General features: G+C 35.7%; 2 protein-coding genes across 3 annotated transcripts; one reads left to right on the top strand and one right to left on the bottom strand.

The window, feature by feature from the left end:
- Positions 1–1,764: 1,764 nt before the first annotated feature.
- il21r.1 (interleukin 21 receptor, tandem duplicate 1) lies at positions 1,765–9,861 on the bottom strand. Of its 2 annotated transcripts, XM_051105663.1 has the most exons (9): positions 9,764–9,861; positions 8,962–9,239; positions 8,545–8,668; positions 8,222–8,330; positions 7,896–8,089; positions 6,793–6,938; positions 6,446–6,696; positions 5,526–5,619; positions 1,765–3,333 (listed from the first exon to the last, which is right to left on the bottom strand). In XM_051105663.1, the coding sequence occupies exons 3-9, from the start codon at positions 8,645–8,647 to the stop codon at positions 2,641–2,643; spliced, it is 1,590 nt and encodes a 529-aa protein (XP_050961620.1). In that variant the 5' UTR covers positions 8,648–8,668; positions 8,962–9,239; positions 9,764–9,861; the 3' UTR covers positions 1,765–2,640. The 2 variants fall into 2 exon arrangements, with proteins under 2 accessions (XP_050961620.1, XP_050961621.1); XM_051105664.1 differs by lacking the exon at positions 9,764–9,861 and having other exon boundaries at positions 8,962–9,245.
- A 293-nt stretch (positions 9,862–10,154) lies between these two features.
- ube2ia (ubiquitin-conjugating enzyme E2Ia) lies at positions 10,155–17,808 on the top strand. The gene is made up of 7 exons (XM_051105666.1): positions 10,155–10,302; positions 14,027–14,121; positions 14,580–14,663; positions 16,266–16,338; positions 16,437–16,546; positions 16,759–16,838; positions 16,926–17,808. Exons 2-7 carry the CDS (start codon positions 14,056–14,058, stop codon positions 16,984–16,986), a joined length of 474 nt encoding a protein of 157 aa, XP_050961623.1. The 5' UTR covers positions 10,155–10,302; positions 14,027–14,055; the 3' UTR covers positions 16,987–17,808.
- Positions 17,809–19,351: the final 1,543 nt, after the last annotated feature.

Below are 19,351 nucleotides of genomic sequence, written 5' to 3'. Positions count from 1 at the left end.
TCATGTCCCATACGTTTGCTACTTGCTAAAAAAATGTACTTCCACTGCTGCTGGGAAAGTACAGAGCTGCTGATGAGATGGTACGTCAGTACTGAGACATATGACCACATCATAAAATCACCACAGACCCCTGTCATGTACTGATCATGCTAGCATGTAGCTAAATTCATTACTTATCTTAGGTTCCAAACATTTACACAACCTGCAAATAGTCAGAATATTAGTTGATCAGTATGGGTTTTCAGTGACCAAAATGTTGAATTAGCTCAAAAAAAATGCACAAATTACCTGACATTGTAAACACCCAGGTACATTTTGCATGTTCATTTCAATGGGCTATAAATTGGTACGCCCTAATTTTACTCTTGCATACTAAATGTGCTTGTGTTGACCATAATTTGGCAAATTTGCAAATGCATAATGACAAATAATTCAAAGTCTTTTCTGTCGTTTACACCAAGTACGCTAACTATGAAGATACCTAGAATGCTAACTTATATTAGCATCCACAACCCACACATGATAACGTTGTTTCTTTTATAAACGCACACTGCAATTTTGTCTTTTAAATGTTTGAGTTTGTTAAAGCACCATGGCTGTCAATGTTTTTATTGTGCATCAACTGGGAAATATCAGTCTGAAAGTAATTTGAATAATTTTGTTCCTCTATAACGTTATCGTTACACCATGTCCACACCGGACGCGAGCAGACAAAATACTATAGAACTCATTATAATCAGTGATGCTTGCCATCTACGTTGGATGCCTGACAGCTATGGAAGGCCGTTAGGGCCAAAATGTTATGGAAGGCTGTCAGGGCCAAAACGTGTAGTACTAATGTGTTAACACCGAATTTACACATTACGTAATGTAAATTGCGTGTTAAATTTTTATGATGTACTGACACAAAGTTCAAACGATTTGCAACAAGTGCTTTGTTGCGTCCAATGATGAAAGGCTCCCAAAGCTGTTGTGGCATGGCACGACAACGATCATGTCCGTTGTGGACACTTTATTTTTTGTGTAAGACTGGGCACAGCCATTTGTAAATTTTATGGGTCTGGCTTTGAGCTATAAATAGTCATAATTATCTTTTATGTATTGGTTTTTACTCTGACATGTTATTTCTTGTAATTTTGACTTTATTTCTTGTGACCACTTATCTCACAGCTGTAATACCATACATCTTAAAATATAATTATATTTCTTATTTTAAACTTTCTCACAATTACTAAATAGATTATTTTTTTCAGAGTGTCTATTTACACCAAGTGCAAACAGCCTGTCTTGTTGGCAGAGGCTATTTACACTAACTCCACCCACCAACGTGTGATTGGGAACATCAGCTCCAGTAGCGCATACGATACAGTGCACGCAGTAGTCTTTTTGACACGATCGACCAGGGTTCGAATCTGCCGATAGGTGAGTTTTATTCTCCCTTTTCAAATCTTACATCATATCGGAAAGGCATTTATTTTCAATAAAAATAAAGGAAATAATTTGAAAATAAAGTATCGGGTAGGTCTAGGGTGGGTGTAGGAAGACCTTATTGTCCCAATATAAGGCAGCATCCAAATAATAATTTGAATTAAAACTATAATTTGCACTCAATACGGTATTATTGCATACTGTTTTATAATACTGAAGTGCAGATAATTGCCTCTATTTGCAATAAGTATTACAAATAGCAGAAAATCCTGCCATTTTAACAGTGTAAACAGAGTCTATAGCTATTTGCACTTAGTGTAAATAGCATGCATCATTAAGAAAGTATGCCATTTTCATTTAGTGTAAATAGCCTCCATCGCAAATAGCCGCTGCCATTTTTTTTTACTCTTAACCGAAAATGACCTTTCATAGTTATTAGAAGGAAAAAGGAGAAAAGGTTTAAAAATTCAAAACTGACTAGGAAAAGTAGGATTTAAAAAGTAACATGTTTTTTTTTGTAGTTTGTGTGACAAAGTCACCTTAAAAATATTGAGTGTTACAATATTTTACTGTAATATAAAAATAGAGCATGACAGAAAAAGTACAACCCAGTCCATTAGAGTGACAGGCAATCATAATTAGTAGCACAACCTCTGGCTACAGAACTTGTTCAGGTTATACGCCATATTGAATTTAACACGGATGAAAACAAGGCTGTGAAGGATAGACTTACAATATTTACAGTGTCAGGCACTGCATAAAGCTCCTAGGTCAGCTCTTTTTCACAACTTACAAACACATTTTAGAGTTTTTGTCAACTGAAAGTTTCTTTATAAAGAGGCTTTGTTGCCTGAACAACAGTATAATTCTTGGAACGCACTGTAATTCAGTCTCTCACAGCTTTGTTTTCAGTCCTGTCATATATGGCACTGACCTGACTAAAGTCTACAGGCCTAAAGGAATGATAGTATGCAAATTGAGATGCAGCCATTTATACTGTCCTGAAGTCTTAATGTAGACCAATGTCCTGTGAATGATGACACAGCTCATGTCTAATGAGTCTATTTATGCCACAAATACAGTTCAGTGTAACAAGAAACAGCTCACATGTGAGCAAGTTGAAGTCTTTATACGTTTTGTAGATGCTTTCACTTTCTGTTGTCTATTATTCAGTATTTAGATTGGCGTAGCTATAGAAACTCCCATGAGCAGCTACTTTTCAGTGGTGTGGGCATCAACTTGAACTGATGTAAAAGCCACCCACTGTTTGACATAATTTGAATGGGAACGTCCCACGCCATCCAGCGATGAAGTCTCTATCTGCTCGTTCCCGTCGAACGCGGACGGGCTTGAACAGTCCGACTCAAGAAATCCACTGTCTATGGTGTCCAAATCCAATCCCATTTGTGGATAACCGTCATCGGACTGCTCATTAGAGCTGTAGGAGTCCAGTGAGACCTGCTCAATGTTCTCCAGGTCGTGCTCCTGTAGATGCCAGTCGTCAAAGTCTGAACCCTGTAAACTCCTCCTGCCGTTAGGTACAAGAGGCTGCCTGTCATCGATCTCAGCCGCTCTCTGATTGGCGTCTTTGCCGTTGAGGAAGTCCTCTAGGCTCCGTCTGTGACTGTCACCAGACCAGTCGGCCATGACGCCCTCCTGACCGGACACTGTAACGGTGTCCATCGATATGTGGCCGCCGGAGTGTGCGATGCCGTGACTGTTGCTTCCGAGGAAGTAGAGTTTAGATGAGTTTTGACCCGCCGGACCAAAGTCCCGCTCGGCGCTCCTGTTGTTAGCAGGCTCCTCTGAGCCTTCGTTCTGCTGCTTCTCACAAAGCACCTGCAAAGTGGTGCTCTTCTCAAGGACATCAAAGCTGTTGAAGGTCAGGACTGGTCCGACCCATCTCTGCAATAAAACACAAGGAGATCTTGTAAATAAATTACTCTATGCCCCTCCTCAAACATACAAACACATTTGAATTCTTAAAAACATGTTCATTTAGAAAAAGTGTCGAGACTTTTTAATGTTTTTTAAAGAAGTCTTGTGCTCACCAAGGCTGCATTTAATCAAAAACACAGTAAAAACTGTAATAATGTGAAATATTACTAGAATTTACATAAACAGTTTTTTTTATTTGAACAAATTGTAATTTACTCCTGTGATTTCAAAGCTGAATTTTCAGTTTTAAGTGTCACATGATTAGAAATCATTCTAATATGTGACCCTCGAGCACAAAAATAAGGGTCAATTTTTTTTTAAATGAGATTTATACATCATCTGAAAGCTGAATAAACAAGCTTTCCATTTTGTTTAGGGTTTGTAAGGACAGGACAATATTTGGCTGAGATAAAACTATTTGAAAGTCTGAAATCCAAGGGTGCAAAAACATCAAAATATTGAGAGAAATCACCTTTAAAGTGAAGTTTTGTATATTTATGGCAGAAAATGTACAAAACGTCTTCATGGAACATGATCTTTACTTAATATCCTAATGATTTTTGGCAATAGTTTTGACCTATACAATGTATTTTTGGCTATTACTACAAATATACCCATGCTACTTAAGACTGGTTTTGTCATCCAAGGCCACATATGATGATTTGTTGCTTGAGAAATGATCAGTATTGATATTTAATAGTTGTGCTGCTTAATTTTTTGGTGAACCGTTATCGACTCAGGAGTCTTTGATGAATAAAAAGCTCAAATCAACATTTGCGCCAGAATTTTTTTATAAGTTATAAAATTTTTAATTATAAAATTATACATTTTTATATTTTTTTTATAAGAAATCTTTTATAAAATTATGAATGCCCTTTATGTGACTTCTGATTAATTTAATGCATCCTTGCTGAATAGAAGCATTAAAAGAGAAACTTCATATATTTAAACTACAAATCTTTAGCTGTGTGCAGTTCTAAATCAGCAAATGAACTTGCTAAAACACTGATTAAAATCAAACCACTTCTTCACAAACAACGCCTACTCGCAGATAACGTAAATGACATCCGTAATCATCGTAACCATCATTTCCTGACTTTTAAAGACGTGTTAATTAAAAGAAAAGAAAAAAAGTCATTCATCAAATGCTTTTCATCCCTATGAATGGTTAGCTCTTCAAAACACGAAGTCGCAATGAATCACAAAGCAACATTTGTCAGGTGTTTGGTTCACACAGAACGCTAACCAGAACAATTGCACAAAAAAAAAAATAAATGACATTAAACGTTTAATTACTTCATTAATTTTGTAGTATATTCTGAGAAGTCTATTTTGGATGAAGAGGCGCTGGAAAATTAGAGTGTCACGGAACTATTCACAGCAGATCAAAACACTTATCCCACGACACCTCTACTGTTTCGTCACAGTATGGAAAATAACATTGTTACGTATATCCTTTTGGAATCATTTAAAAGAGTTGATCAAGATGACGTTCTGAGATGTATGGGTTTAACTTTCCATTTGATGACGCACAGCTCTCGCTGTTGTTAATGCAACGTGTTACTGACCCCTACTGGAATGTGTGTTTATTACAGGTGAAAAACCATACAACTGCCACGTTTCCTCAGTAACTGTTTGGTGGCGCCACGACACTGTCACATTTCATAACGCTTAAGTTTAAGAGCAATCCTCAAGTTCAGAAATGCTATTACTATTAACGTTCTCTGAGGAACAAAAATAGCCTAACTCAAGCAGCAGCTTATTTTTGTTAGGTCGAACCTGTGATAAAGGGTAGTATTTTCACCTCACACTAGCCTACCCAGCGGAATATTCACTAAATTCCCCTTTAGCTGAAAACAACTATTTATAACTACCCACCTTATCAGAGTTTGGGTTTGAATTCATAGTACTTTCCATTAGAGGGGAAAACTGATACTTTCAGTTTTCATATTCAACACAATCTTAGCCAAATGTTAAGCGAGCCCTCCTGTTCCTTTGAAGCCCCTACAGACTGACTCATTTGAAAAATGTCACATTCCCCGCTTGCAAGTGAGGTTAAGCATGTCGCACTTATGAAAGTCCCCTTACAAGACGTTATCATGCTCGCACACGCACGCAGAGACTTCTGCTTATATGCTCAAAGACAGAAGAAAACATACCTTAAAGTCTCCTTGATATGTATGGTAGAGTGGTGTGAAGTACTCGTGAGGGCTTGGGATGTGTTGCCATAAGGACAGCTTTTTGATGCCCCCTCTATAGATGCAAAAAGACGTGGTGGATGCATTAACAGGCTGTTATTGTAGGACACATCAAGTCAAGCTTTATGTTTAGGACATTTTATACAAGCAAAGCAGCTTTCAGAGCCTCAATTATGCAAACTTCAAAAACAAGGCAAATTCTGCTATGAACACATGAGCTGAAAGAGAAATGGAAACAGCAGATGTCATAAGAACAGTCAAGCTTATGCACTCGCAGAGCTTGTAGGTCTGACTTCCTCCAGTTTTTGACCTACATGAAAATAGACTGTCTGCAAAAACATATCTGCTGCTGTTGTGGTTTTCATGAACGTAGGAGGTGAGAAAAAACTATTCATATACGGTAAGCGTTGTCATACCGATTACCGGAAAACTCATTTAGGAGGCACTATCGAAATTTAAGATCACGCTCGTTTATTCTTTTATTAAGCCTGTTACTTTGTAGGATATCAGGGCTAGCTTCTCAGTACATTATCTTTAAGATTCTTAGGAATGAGTGAACCGATCTAGATAGTTTGAAAGGTTAATACAGGCATATGACTAACAGATAATAAAGGGACTCTTGTGACTCATAAATAAAGTAACAGTCATATTGAGAAAGCTTTGAGTTTGCTTCACTTCTCCATATTCCAAAAAGTGACTTCTGTGCAATTCCCTAAATGTGCCTCATGGGCTTTATAAGTAGGCAAACTTCTCAATTTCAATTTTGACTTTGTCAAGTAAACAGTTTGTACGGAGAACGCCATTTATTTCAGACTAACGCATATCTGAGGTGAAAAAAAGTGAAATATTGCACAAATAAAACAAGTAGGATTGATACTTACAATTTCACACTGTACACAAGCAGCACCACCACCACAACCGGAAGTGCCAACAGTAGGAAATAATACTGTTCTGACTCTGGAGAGTCAGTTGTCCATTCAATGCTGTTGCTCCATTCACTCCACATGGATTCAAAACATGAAGGATGCACTGCAACCTGAACGTCTGCCACATACTGCCTTCCCGGCTTGAGGTGTTCACTTAAGATAACCAGTGATTGCTGGTTCTGCTGCAGGTCGTAAATTTGCCCATTCTGAGGAATAATCAGCATTACACTGCATTTAGAAAAACATCCAAAGTAAGCGTGGTTTTCCTTTCCAAATATATATAGAAAAACTGGGTTTTTTACCGTATCCAGGTTGCTTTTAGTTCGTAATCGTACTCTGTACATTAATTTTGTACCGAGAAATTGACCTGCATAAGCCACATCCCAAGTGAGGTTGAAATCCACACCGGTTTTTGTAATGTTTAGGTTGAAAGGTTGCTTTGGCTTAACTATGAAACAAAAAGAAAACCAATGTTAATGCATTGTACACAAGTATATGAGACTGCTGAATTACAGTTGAGTCCAAAAAGCCTGAAATCACAATAAAGCTATAGAATTATAAGTTAACCAGAATGTTTTAGCATTTTAAAATTTTACACCAAATTCTGCATTCCCTGTGTCACTGATCATGTGACTTTTTACAGATGGTCAAATGTTCTTCTTCCATTAAAGCTTAAGATGCTTTTTGGATCAAATCGTGCTGGAGAACATGATCAAGATACAAAAATCTCAAATACTAAAATCGTTATTAAATTACAAAATTTTTAAGCATGAGTGTTCTCACTTCTTAGATCTCACTTCATCCGTCTTATTTTTCAAAACAGAAGTGAGCTATTTTTTTTGTGAACATTCAGGACTTTCGATTCATTGGAACTATAATAACAAAGGTTAGCGTGTTTATATTTACAACAATATACATGTGACCCTGGACCACAAAACCAAAGGTCAATTTTTTGAAACTGAGATTAATATGCTTCCCACTGATGTATGGTTTGTTATGATAGGAATATATTTGACGACAATATCAGGAATCTGAGGGTGCAAAAAAAAAAAAAAAAAAAAAAAAAAAAAAAAATTATATTATATTATAATATTATATTATTATATATTATACATTATATTATAATGATTTTTGGCATGAAAGAAAAATCGATAATTTTGGCCCATGAAATGTATTTTTGCCTATTGCTACAAATATACATGTGCTACTTAAGACTGGTTTTGTGGTCCAGGGTCACATATTAAAATAGTTTGGTCTGATGAAAAAAAATTGCAGTTTACATCATAAAGCAGCTTAACATTGTTTCGTGCTGCTAAAATGACCTGAATCTGACCTGAAGTCTTCATTGTCCACCCACGCCCTTACATTTGACATTAATTGATCAAGTAAATAATTAAATACGTACTAGATCTGTACAAAACAATGTCTTCAGAGTGACTCTCTGTTGGGGTCTCCACATTGCCTTGTTTGGTCATTTGTGTTACTATGATAGAGCAGTTGGTATCAAAGGACATTATATCCAGATCTTCTGGCTCCATTGTGCACCATGACTGTGGTGGGCTGATGCTACAGCTACCATTTCCAGATAAATATTCATCCCTGGAAAACATGAAAATGTGCCAATTAGACAACACATTGGTCAGTGGTAATGAAGGGTAAAAGGGTAAGAGCAGGCTAGACAATGATTCAGTACAATGAGTCAATTCAGCACATGATGTGCTAGATCTGTACCTGCAATTAGCCACAACATGACACGAAGCTGCTCCTCCCAAGTCAGAATTCGAGCAGTTCAGCATGGAGATAAAATCTGTGGTGCAGGTCACACTGCACACGCCGTCATCTGCAAACAATGATGTGAGAGGAATTGTGGTCAGTCGAGCTACAGAAACGGTAGCGTTTCTTCTCAAAGCAACACCTGAATAGGTCAAAGGACACCAGCTAAACTGCATTAACTGTTGCAAATATATCCTTTTAAGGGTGGCGTTTTTAAACACTACATCTGCACTTGTTTTACAAGATGATTGTTAGATATGTTGCAATAAATGTAAACTTACTGCACTCAGCAAGTCCACAAATTACAAGCAAGGCTATGGCTTGCCATAGAGCCATCATGGAGGAAGAGGGAAAGAATCTGCAGTCAGCCCCACTCAAATGCATTGTAAAGAGCCCACATGCAAACTGCAATAAAAATAAATATGTTATTGTACTGCTTTTGTGTATTAATGTGTAACAAATTAACATGTTGTGTTTTAAATTATAAAGAAAAAAAAATAAAATGTAAGAAAATAAATACCACACACACACACATTTTTAAATATATAAAATGAACAAACACATTACAATAATGTATTAACGTTTTTTCCTCTTAATCATCATACCGTATATAGTTTAGTCTACAATCAACATATTGTTCAGTTCAAGAAGGTAAGTGAAAGTGCCTATAAAAGAAGTAGAGAAATTTTAAAACTTACCTTGATAATATTCCCATTGAACTTGTTCACCAAAATATCAAATCTGGATAGAAATATGAAATTATCCCGTTCCCAATCAAACACCCGTTGTACATTGCGTAAGTCTTGACATTTACAATGCCAATCTACTGATCAACATGCACAGTCAGAGAGCTTGTGACGAAAATATGACATGAAGGATGTGGTTGTGGTTAAAACAAGAGCCTATTTGCAGAAGCCCCGCCTCCTGTGTGGCCAATTAGGGTATTTCCTGTTATGTAGGTGTTGTCCTCAAGGTCCTGATAAAAGTGCAAAGTCATCAATTTCTGATTTTAAACACGGTCTACACCTAAATTTGTTTTTAATATTAGACTCCAATATGTGAACCTGGACCACAAAACAAGTCAGATTTTTTATTTTTTTTTTAAATTGAGATTTAAATAAGCTTTCCAGTGATGTATGGTTTGTTAGAATAGGACAATATTTATCAGAGATACAACTACTTAAAAACCTGTAATCTGAGAGTGCAAAAAAAATCAAAATATTGACAAAATTGCCTTTAAAGTTATCCAAATAAAGCTCTTAGCGATGCATATTACTAATCAGAAATTAATTTGATATATTTATGCTAGGAAATTTACAAAATATCTTCATGGAACATAAACTTTACTTAATATTCTAATGATTTTTGGCATAAAAGAAAAAGCAATCATTTTGACCCATACAATGAAGTATTGCTATCTATTGCTACAAACATACCCGTGCTACTTACAACTGTTTTTGTGGTCAAGGGTCACATATTTACTCAAATTTATGTCCTTACTCATATTTATAACATGAATACATGTGTGCTAGAGATTCTATAGGAGTCTGTCCAAAACAATGCCTGACCAAAACGTTTAGATCATAAATCAGTGGGTTTCTCTACCTCGGTTTGTAAAAATAAGCAATAAAGATTGTGAAATATATTGCTGTTGCACTAATCACATAGTATTAATTATTATGTTTTAATCATTTAATTCTTTTATTGATCAATTATCAATTAAGTATTTGTTATTTGCTCTAAATTGGATGTTCAGGTGATATTTATCAGCTTGTGTTTATAGGTAACAGCTTGCCGCTGATCCTCTTGTAATCAAATAAAACAATCAATTCAGTTTGACTCAGGATAAATAAACACTGTTGAAAGTTTCACACAGGCATCTGCGTGTGTGCTCACGGGTCCTAGTTATCTTGGGTAAATGTCTGTGTTTTCTTTTTTTCCAGGAGGGAAACTTCGATAGATTTTTGCTTTGAGTTTGACCTGAATTCCCAATTAAACGGTGCTTGGTCTAGAGTACACTACTCGACTTTACTGAAAAGGTACGTGTGACGCGAAAAACAGAGTTAAACGGTGAGCATGCACTGTAGTTTGCGGTGTTTTTGTTTGCGGCTCTTGTTAGCTAGCCAGCTATGCTAGGCTAACAGTTTATTCACACAACACGCGACGCGACAAACTACAGCGCGCGTGCATTATAATCCAGTAATTGCACGCATGTAGAGTAAACGATTCCGCCTTTGTAGTTTTTACACGAGCGGTTTATCGCAGTAAAGCGTGATTTGGTTCATTCAGCGCTAAAGTGCGCAGTGAGGGATGCTGGTGTGCGGCATCGCGCTGAAAATGCGCATCTGACAGGTCGATTCATTCAACGCGCGTTATAACTGCAATCAAACATAGAATAGCGTATTCATTATAGTGAGCTGCTTTGTGCAAACTGCAGAAACCTTGAAAATAATTTGCATATTTTAAGCGTTCGCACTTTTCCACTCATGCATTATTATTATTATTATTATTATTATTATTATTATTATTATTATTATTATTTTATTTTTTTTTTTTCACCAGAGATTTTAACGTTACCGTTGTTGTTTATTGTCGATTGTGTGTCCCCAGACTGTTTCCCGCGATTTAACGGTTTGTTTGATTTTTCACTTCCTCTTATTAAAGCCAACTGCCCCTTAAAGTTACACTTTGTTTAGTCTGTTTAAACGGTAATTTTCGAATGCGTTGGTTATGAGAACAGTGCATATTTTTAGTATTTTCGCTTCTTCATTTGTTCTCACCACAAAATTTCTGTACACAGTACAGGTTTTAATTTTCCGCAAATGATCGCGTGAACATGTTTACACTTGTCAAGTGTTCTTCGAGCCTGCATGAAATCAATTTACCACGTCTGTTTTCTAAATGCAAACTGTACTCTGTAAAAATAGAAAACAGTCAACTTAAGTAATATTACAGGCGTTTTACCTATTTATTTATTTATTGCATTGTTTTTAGGGTTAATGGAATGTCAGTAGAACTAATAACGGATAATGTCTTGGTAGATAGTGTGTGTGTGTGTGCACACACTAGCTGTGCATATGTTTTGGGCCTCAGTGTTCATTAAAATATCATAACTCTGATCTTCTGGTGAAATGACAGACTTCTCCAATGATATAGTCTGCTTGAACCCTGTCCCTTTCTAAATTCCACTGTAAGCTTGCACTGATTTGAGTGCAACGCGCACATCTCAAGATCCGATCAACAACCAAAGGATAGACACCGTGCCGTCCTACATCTTTTTAGATAATCCATTATACTGTATGTCACAATGCGTAAGAAAATGTGTGCTTCGTTTGTCTTTGTGACCTTAATAACATTAACAGCCCCTAAAATGATCTATAAAAGGCACTTTGGATTGGATTATATAATTTCCGGGTGTGCCGTTTTAGAACATGTCACTATTGCATTAGTGCACATATTTAGTTGTCATTACAAGTGTAAGCATTGTGAATCACACGTAGCTTATGTAAGATAAGCTCCCTTTTGACTCATGATGATCAGTATCAACCTTTTAACGTTACTAATCAGGAAGCCTTTTTGCTGTTTGGCTATTTTTCTGTTATTGCATTAAAGCGAGAGCTGCAATATTTCTCCTTTTAGAAACCAGGTTTTAGATGTGTATTAAATGGGGGAAATCTTAACCAGTCATAAAGATGATATTATTGTATTTTTTTTTTTTTTTTTTTTTTTTTTTTTTTAAATTGAGATATATATATATATATCTCAAATAAGCTTTCTACTTATGTTGTCCAAATGTTAGCAATGCATATTACTAAGATCTGTACTTAATATCCTAATAATTTTTGGCATTAAAAGAAAAATTTATAATTTTTACCCATACAATGTATTGTTGGCTATTGCTACAAATATAAACAGTGTCCAGGGTCACATATTACAACCTATTAGTCACCCCTGATAAAATTGGAAAGTTCATATTGTACACATGAATCACCTACACCTTTTGTTATGGGACTCCAGTAACCTTATGTTGAGAAAAGCCTTAGTTATTTGTATGATTTAAAGGAGAAGTTCACTTCCAAAACAAAGATTAACATATAATGTACTCACTTCCTTGTCATCCAAAATGTTCATGTCTTTCTTTCTTCGTAAAGAATTTTGTTTTTTGAGGAAAACATTTCTGCATTTTATTCCATATAATGGACTGATATGGTGCCCCGATTTTGAACTTCCAAAATGCAGTTTAAATGCGGCTCCAAATGATCCCAAATGCGGTTATAAACTCTTCCAGCCGAGGAAGAAGGGTCTCATCTAGTGAAAGGATCGGTTATTTTCAAAAAAATATATAATTCAAATACTTTTTAATCTCAAATGCTTGTCTTGCCTTTCTCTCCCTGTGTATTCTGACTCAAGACAGTTAGGGTATGTTGAAAAACTTCAATCATATTTTCATAAAATCATTTAAAAATCATCCTACATCCCTGCAGAAGTACCGACCCACTCTTTGCAAAGTGAACATGCAAAGAAAATCAGACACTCTTAACAAAAAAGGTAAAACGGCGATATAGGACGATTTCGAAGTTGAGGAAGAACATGAGATGGGACATACCCTAACTGTCATGAAATGGAACAAAAACAATCCAGGCAGAGCAAGACAAGACAAGCATTAGGTATATAAATTGTATTATTTTTATGAAAATAGCAGAATGTCATGCTAGATAAGACCCTTCTTTCTCAGCTGGGATCATTTATAACCGCTTTTGGGATCATTTGAAATCCTGCATTTTGGAAAAAACTGCATTTTGGAAGTTCAAAATCGTGCACCGTAGCAGTCCATTATATGGAGAGAAATCCTGAAATGTTTTCCTCAAAAAACATAATTTCTTTACGACTAAAGAAAGAAAGACATGAACATCTTGGATGACAAGGGGGGTGAGTACATTATATGTGAATCTTTGTTTTGGAAGTCGACTTCTCCTTTAAGTCAGATCATCTACTAAGGAGACTGTGTACATTTCACAGTCATTCTGTACTAAACAGCAGGGTGTTGTTGCATATCACCACTGATACAATTGCACTGCTGCATGCTCTTATAAAATAGAAACTAAAAAGCTCCCTATGTACAGTATGTTTTAGACACTATGGTAACATCTCTTCATGGGTGTTAACCCGATGTGGTTTTAATGTTTACGTCTTATAGCATTCTCAGAAACAATGTTGTTTAAATTTTATGTTATGTAGTTTGAGTTATTCATTAAAGGTTAGAGTGGAAAAAAATGCAGATAAATATATGACCCTGGACCAAAAATAAGGGTCAATTTATTTTTGAATCTGAGGGTGCAAAAAAAAAAAATTCTAAATATAGAGCATCACCTTTGAAATTGTTTAAATGAAGCTCTTAGAAATGCAAATTACCAATCAAAAATTGAGTTTTGATATTTACTGTAGGAAATGTACAGAATATCCTAATGTTTTTGGCATAAAAGAAAAGGTGATGATTTTGATCCATACAATGTATTTTTGGCCATTACTACAAATATACCCGTGGTACTTATGACTGGTTTTATGATCCAGGGTCACACATTATTTATTTATTTATTCATTTATTTATTTTTTTATTTTCCCCCTTTCTCCCTATTACTCTGTTTTCTGTCTTGTATCCTGTAATAACTAATAAAGTAAGTAGTTTTGAAATTGCATACTGTGTATAGCTTTACCGATACGTGCATCTTGTTTAAAGAGAAGACCATTGTCTTTATTTTCCAGATTTTCAATCATTTTGTGGGCCACAAGTCATGTCTGGTATAGCGTTAAGTCGTCTCGCACAAGAACGGAAGGCTTGGCGGAAAGACCATCCTTTTGTAAGTAGAAGACATTTCCGATCATCAATGTGCAGCTGTTATACAGAAATATAGAAAGAGAAAGTTTTTGTTTAACTTGTGTTTGAAATGCAGCAGTGTTTGCGTACATGTATCAGTTCCCAATGAAGAACTTTTTTTTTGAGAATTATTAAATTATTTAGAACTGCGGAATTGACCTTCAGAGGAAGAGCACTGTGAGGGGGTTAATGAAGGGGAGTACTTTCCATCTATGGAGGGAAACTTATTTTAAGATGTCACTATAATTTAATTTATTCTGCTGAGAAGTCACTATTGAAACTGTTGGGGTGTATTTGCTTTCACAAATGAGACCACAGATAAAACAGTTTCTAGAGTCTGACATTTTGAAACTTTCGTAGCCACCCACACGATTAAAAAAAAAAGAGATTTTGGAAAAAAAAAAAAAAAAAAGTTTATAATTTAATTTATTTTCCTCTCAGGGTTTTGTAGCCGTACCAACAAAAAACCCTGATGGAACTATGAACTTGATGAACTGGGAGTGTGCCATCCCTGGAAAAAAAGGGGTAAGTGCCCATTTTGAAAGTTAAATTTTATTTAAAGTCCACTTCCAGAACAAAAAAGTACAGTTAATTTACTCACCCCCTTGTCATCCAAGATGTCCAAGATATATAGATATATATATATATATATATATATATATATATATTTTTTTGTTTTAGTTTTTTTTTGAGGACAACATTTCAGGGTTTATCTTCATATAGTAGACTTCAATGTTGCCCCGCAAATTTGAACTTTGGCTTCAAATGATCCCAAATGTGGTTGTAAACGATCCCAGCCGAAAAAGAAGGGTCTTATCTAGCGTAAGCTATTTTCATAAAAATAATACAATTTATATACTTTTTAATGCCAAATGCTCCCTCAACTTCAAAATTGTCCTATATCGTTGTTTTACCTTTTTTGTTAAGGGTGATTGATCTTTGCATGTTCACTTTCCAACGGATCTAAACGATCCCATCCAAGGAAGAAAGGTCTTATCTAGCGAAACGATCGGTTATTTAAAAAAAAAAAAAAAAAAAAGGACAATATTTTATTTTATTTATTTATTTTTAACCTAAAATGCTTGTCTTGTCTAGCTCGGCATGAACTCTGTGCATTCCGGTTCAAGACAGTTTTTAACTTTTTAATGCTGCGTTCAAGTACTCCTGGGACGTTCCTACTTACAAATTGACAAGTAATCATTACGAGGTCAGGTGCATTCAAGTCACTTTGGTCGGAACAAAATGATGATTTTACCTTTTCTACATAAAATTTAAAAGTTTTTTTTTTTTTTTTTTTTTTTTTTTTTTTTTTTTTTTTAATTTATTTTATGAAGATGATGCACTGCATATATTCTGTGGTAATTATACAATAATATAATATTTATTATATGCAACTTGAGTAGTTTTGTTGTATGTTTCAAAAAATAATTTTATTTCAACAAATTTACCATCAAGACAGATGCTGCATATCAATTGTCTTTGGCTGCTTCCATTGCATCCGACACGTTTTTCACTGACACGCCCCCAACTCAGAAGAAAACTTCAAGTTTCCCACTCGTAATAACGACTGTGGTGGCGTTCGTGTGCGTTCAACTCATAAATACAATCTATCCGACATGACTTGAATGCGACATGACTTGAACGCACCATAACTGTCTTGAACCGGAATACACAGTTCACGCAGAGCTAGACAAGACAGCATTTGAGGTTAAAAAGTATTTAAATTGTCAATTTTTGTTAGAAAATAATGGATTGTTTCGCTAGATAAGACCCTTCTTCCTCAGCTGGGATCATTTGGAGCCCTTTGAGGCTGCATTTTAAACTGCATTTTGGAAGTTGAAACTCTGGGCACTATAGAAGTTCACTATATGGAGAGAAATCCTGTTTTTCTCAAAACATTCTTCGGTCATAAAGAAATTAAGACATGAACATCTTGGATGACAAGGGGGTGAATAAATTATCTGTAAACTTGGTGATGTTTTACAGTAGAGTGACCTATTACCATTTACAACTTGTGTTTACATTCTTCTCAAAAGTATCACCTGTAAACTCTGTGTTTTGTATTTATGTGGTTTGAAAATACATGTTTGGGACTTGTATGCACCTTGTATGTGTTTGTGTTCTCAGACACCGTGGGAGGGAGGCTTGTTCAAACTTCGGATGCTGTTCAAGGACGACTATCCTTCCTCTCCACCAAAGTGTAAATTCACTGTTTGGTGGATCTAATCCTTTATTTGCACTTTGCAGTATGCACGTTGTGTCTAATTATGGCTGGCTTTTATCATGTGACTCCTACAGGTAAATTTGAGCCCCCTTTATTCCATCCGAATGTATATCCGTCTGGTACCGTATGCTTGTCCATATTAGAGGAAGACAAAGACTGGAGGCCTGCCATTACAATCAAGCAGGTAAGCCGTAAAAGTTGGATCCTTAAAGGTTGTTCCGCTTACACAAAGTGTAGTTCAAGATTGTTTAAGGATGAATATTTTCATTGGATTGAACTTCAAATGTCATACTGATTTGTGGTGCATCTTAAAATGTCCTTAAACCAAATCTGCCATGCAATCCTGAAGAGGGCAGTGTTATCTCATAAAGCTCCACAACTGATTTATATTTTTAGATCTTGCTAGGAATCCAAGAACTCCTTAACGAACCAAATATTCAGGACCCCGCACAGGCTGAAGCATACACAATTTACTGGTACGCAGCTCTAATATAGTCTTTCCTGTTGAGACAGAAATGGTTATTGCCTGTGTTATGAATGTTGTGTTTGCATTTCTGTTTCAGCCAAAACAGAGTGGAGTATGAAAAAAGGGTCAGAGCACAAGCCAAAAAGTTCTCGCCGTAAACCTCAAGATTTCGCACTGTATTGGAAATGGGTTTTGACCAGGTTTTGCCCCGTTAACCCAACCCCCCCCACCCCTTTACAAATCATATCCACTTCATACTAATTTACTGCTGGGCTTAAAGAAATGAATGTGTCGTGCCATTGTCAATCCACTGATGCTCGTCCCAACAAACTCTTTCTGGGGGTTTTAAATTTTGTCCTTTTGTATAGTATCTTTGTTTTTTTTTTTTTTTTTTTTTTTCCCTTCCCGTTTGGGCAGCAGAGACGCTCACACAAAGTTGTGAGGTGCGGAATATTTTTTTTTTTTTTTTTTTTTTTTTTTCTTTTGGGTGGGGTACTTGGTAACAGTGCTACATATTTGCAAAAAAGGCACAATGAACATCCTCCACATGCAGAAGAAATGATATTCCACAGATGCAGAGGTATGAGCCTACAACTGCTTTAGTTTTGCTTAATCTTTGTTTTCTTTCAGACTGGCCTCCTTAGTCTCTTTCATGGTTTTAATGATTTAAAACTTGCTATTAATGTCAGTATTTCAACTGCTGTAAAATGATACTTTTATACTTTCTTTACTTTGAATTAGTGTCCGTAGAGAGATTTCCATTCCTGATGCAGGCAGTGTACTAAGCATGTACCATTCAGTATGATAGCATTGTGCTGCCTCGGCCGTCTGTGTTTTGCTAAAAAAGAAGAAAAAAAGACTTAACGTAAAAGGCCTCTGAATCAAATGGTTAGTTAACCGCTGCATCAGTCTCTTTGTGTTCATATGGTGTTTTGTTCATGTAAGTGTATAGAGTAAATAAAAATGTTTATACAAAGCCAGTCGTGACTGCAGGTATATTCTTCGCACGAATGGATTGATTTCAACAACCTTGAACGGTAAGTCTTCTCATGGTTCTTGGCCATGGTCACTTTTTAGTTTTTGAAGATTGCTATGCTACAGGAATGAATCCTTTCAAGATTTGGTTTACTGCTATAGTATACAGAAGAAAATTGAACATCTGGGAAGAATTTAATTTGTCTCTGAAGCTGTGATCTGCCTGACAACACTGGAAACTATTAGTGTTACTAATAGCAGTAATAATTATATAGATTTATTATTGTTTCTTTGGAAGTGTTATTTGATCATTTAAATGTGTAAATGCAGAGAAGAAATAAATTGTTAATACATGAATTTATAACATTGTTGTAGTAGTAGATATGAGAAAAATGAAATATGAGTCATTTCATTTTTTTTTTTTTTGATTAATAAAGGCGTCTTACAAAATGTTTTAGTCATAAATGTTAACTTTGTTTTCAAGTTATTAGTAGAATTGATTATATCAGCTGATATCTTCAGTTACTATTAGTTTTATCTCTTCACAAGTTTTATGACTCAAGTCCTGCTTTTGACTCAAACATTGGTTTAAGAGCTCCTGTTTTGAATATGAGACTGTTAATGTAACCGGTCTAACAGGTATAGGCGGAGGGTGAACCAACTGCAGGGTAAGGCTAAAAGTAAAATAATATTAACTAAAAACACCATTAACCCCCTTGGGGGGTGTTTCATAAAACAAGTTTACCGAATAAGCCAGGCTTATTTCATTTAGCCTGACATATCACTTTATTTGGCTCAAATTAAGTTTGAGTAACTGAAATATGCCTGGCATATATATATATATAAAATAGCTAAAACCAGCCTAAGCCGGTTGTCAAGTCTGGTCATAGCAAGTAAGCAGGCTTGGCTTGCAGGGTTTTTGACCACTTCTTTAGCTGGTTAGTTTGGGAGACCAGCTGGAACAACTAGCTAAAATCAGCTTGGCTAGACTGGGAGACCAGTTAAAACCAGCTACTTCTATCTTAAACCAGCTAAGGCCAGCCAACCAGCTTAGTTTTGTCCATCTTTTTAGGCAAGCACCAGGGTCCCTGGTGAAAAAACCTGCATATGCTGGTAGATACGTTTTGATGCTGGGATGCTGGTTAGGCATAATTTGATGCTGGTTTTATGCTGGTCATGTTGCTGGTCAAGGACCATCTTAAACCAGCATCAAAACATACCTACAAGCATATGCTTTTTTTTTACCAGGGGTGTCCTGTTGGTTAATAAAATATTTTAACAGGACTGAATTTTCATTCAACTATATCACAAGTTAATAAAAACATTAAGGTGGTAATTTTAACGTTCAAACAGCGAATGAGTTGTATACAGAAAGCAAGCCAAGAACATTATCGCCAATTTAAATCTATGACAAGTTTAAAGCTAAAAAGCTATAATCTATAATCAGTGAAGCTGTTTACACTGTGAATGAATCTTACATACATTGTACATCTGCATTTTGTTGTTCATGACGGGAGAATTCGCGAGAGTGCAGTATTCAATGAAGAA

This window comes from Labeo rohita, chromosome 3 (assembly GCF_022985175.1).
Source record: "Labeo rohita strain BAU-BD-2019 chromosome 3, IGBB_LRoh.1.0, whole genome shotgun sequence".
Taxonomy (NCBI): Eukaryota; Metazoa; Chordata; class Actinopteri; order Cypriniformes; family Cyprinidae; genus Labeo; species Labeo rohita.
Note: the sequence above shows the minus strand (reverse complement) of the source record. Positions and strands in the feature narration are given on the sequence as shown.

What these genes read in the sequence shown, in the direction of transcription:
- ube2ia (XM_051105666.1), top strand. Translation starts at nt 14,056, where the DNA reads ATGTCTGGTATAGCGTTAAGTCGTCTCGCACAAGAACGGAAGGCTTGG. An exon ending in GGCGGAAAGACCATCCTTTT is followed by an intron (nt 14,122 to 14,579) that starts GTAAGTAGAAGA and finishes TTTTCCTCTCAG; the next exon opens with GGTTTTGTAGCCGTACCAAC. An exon ending in CTGCCATTACAATCAAGCAG is followed by an intron (nt 16,547 to 16,758) that starts GTAAGCCGTAAA and finishes TTATATTTTTAG; the next exon opens with ATCTTGCTAGGAATCCAAGA.
- il21r.1 (XM_051105663.1), bottom strand. Translation starts at nt 8,647, where the DNA reads ATGCATTTGAGTGGGGCTGACTGCAGATTCTTTCCCTCTTCCTCCATG. An exon ending in CATTGTTTTGTACAGATCTA is followed by an intron (nt 6,939 to 7,895) that starts GTACGTATTTAA and finishes TTTGTTTCATAG; the next exon opens with TTAAGCCAAAGCAACCTTTC. An exon ending in CTTGTGTACAGTGTGAAATT is followed by an intron (nt 5,620 to 6,445) that starts GTAAGTATCAAT and finishes TTGCATCTATAG; the next exon opens with AGGGGGCATCAAAAAGCTGT.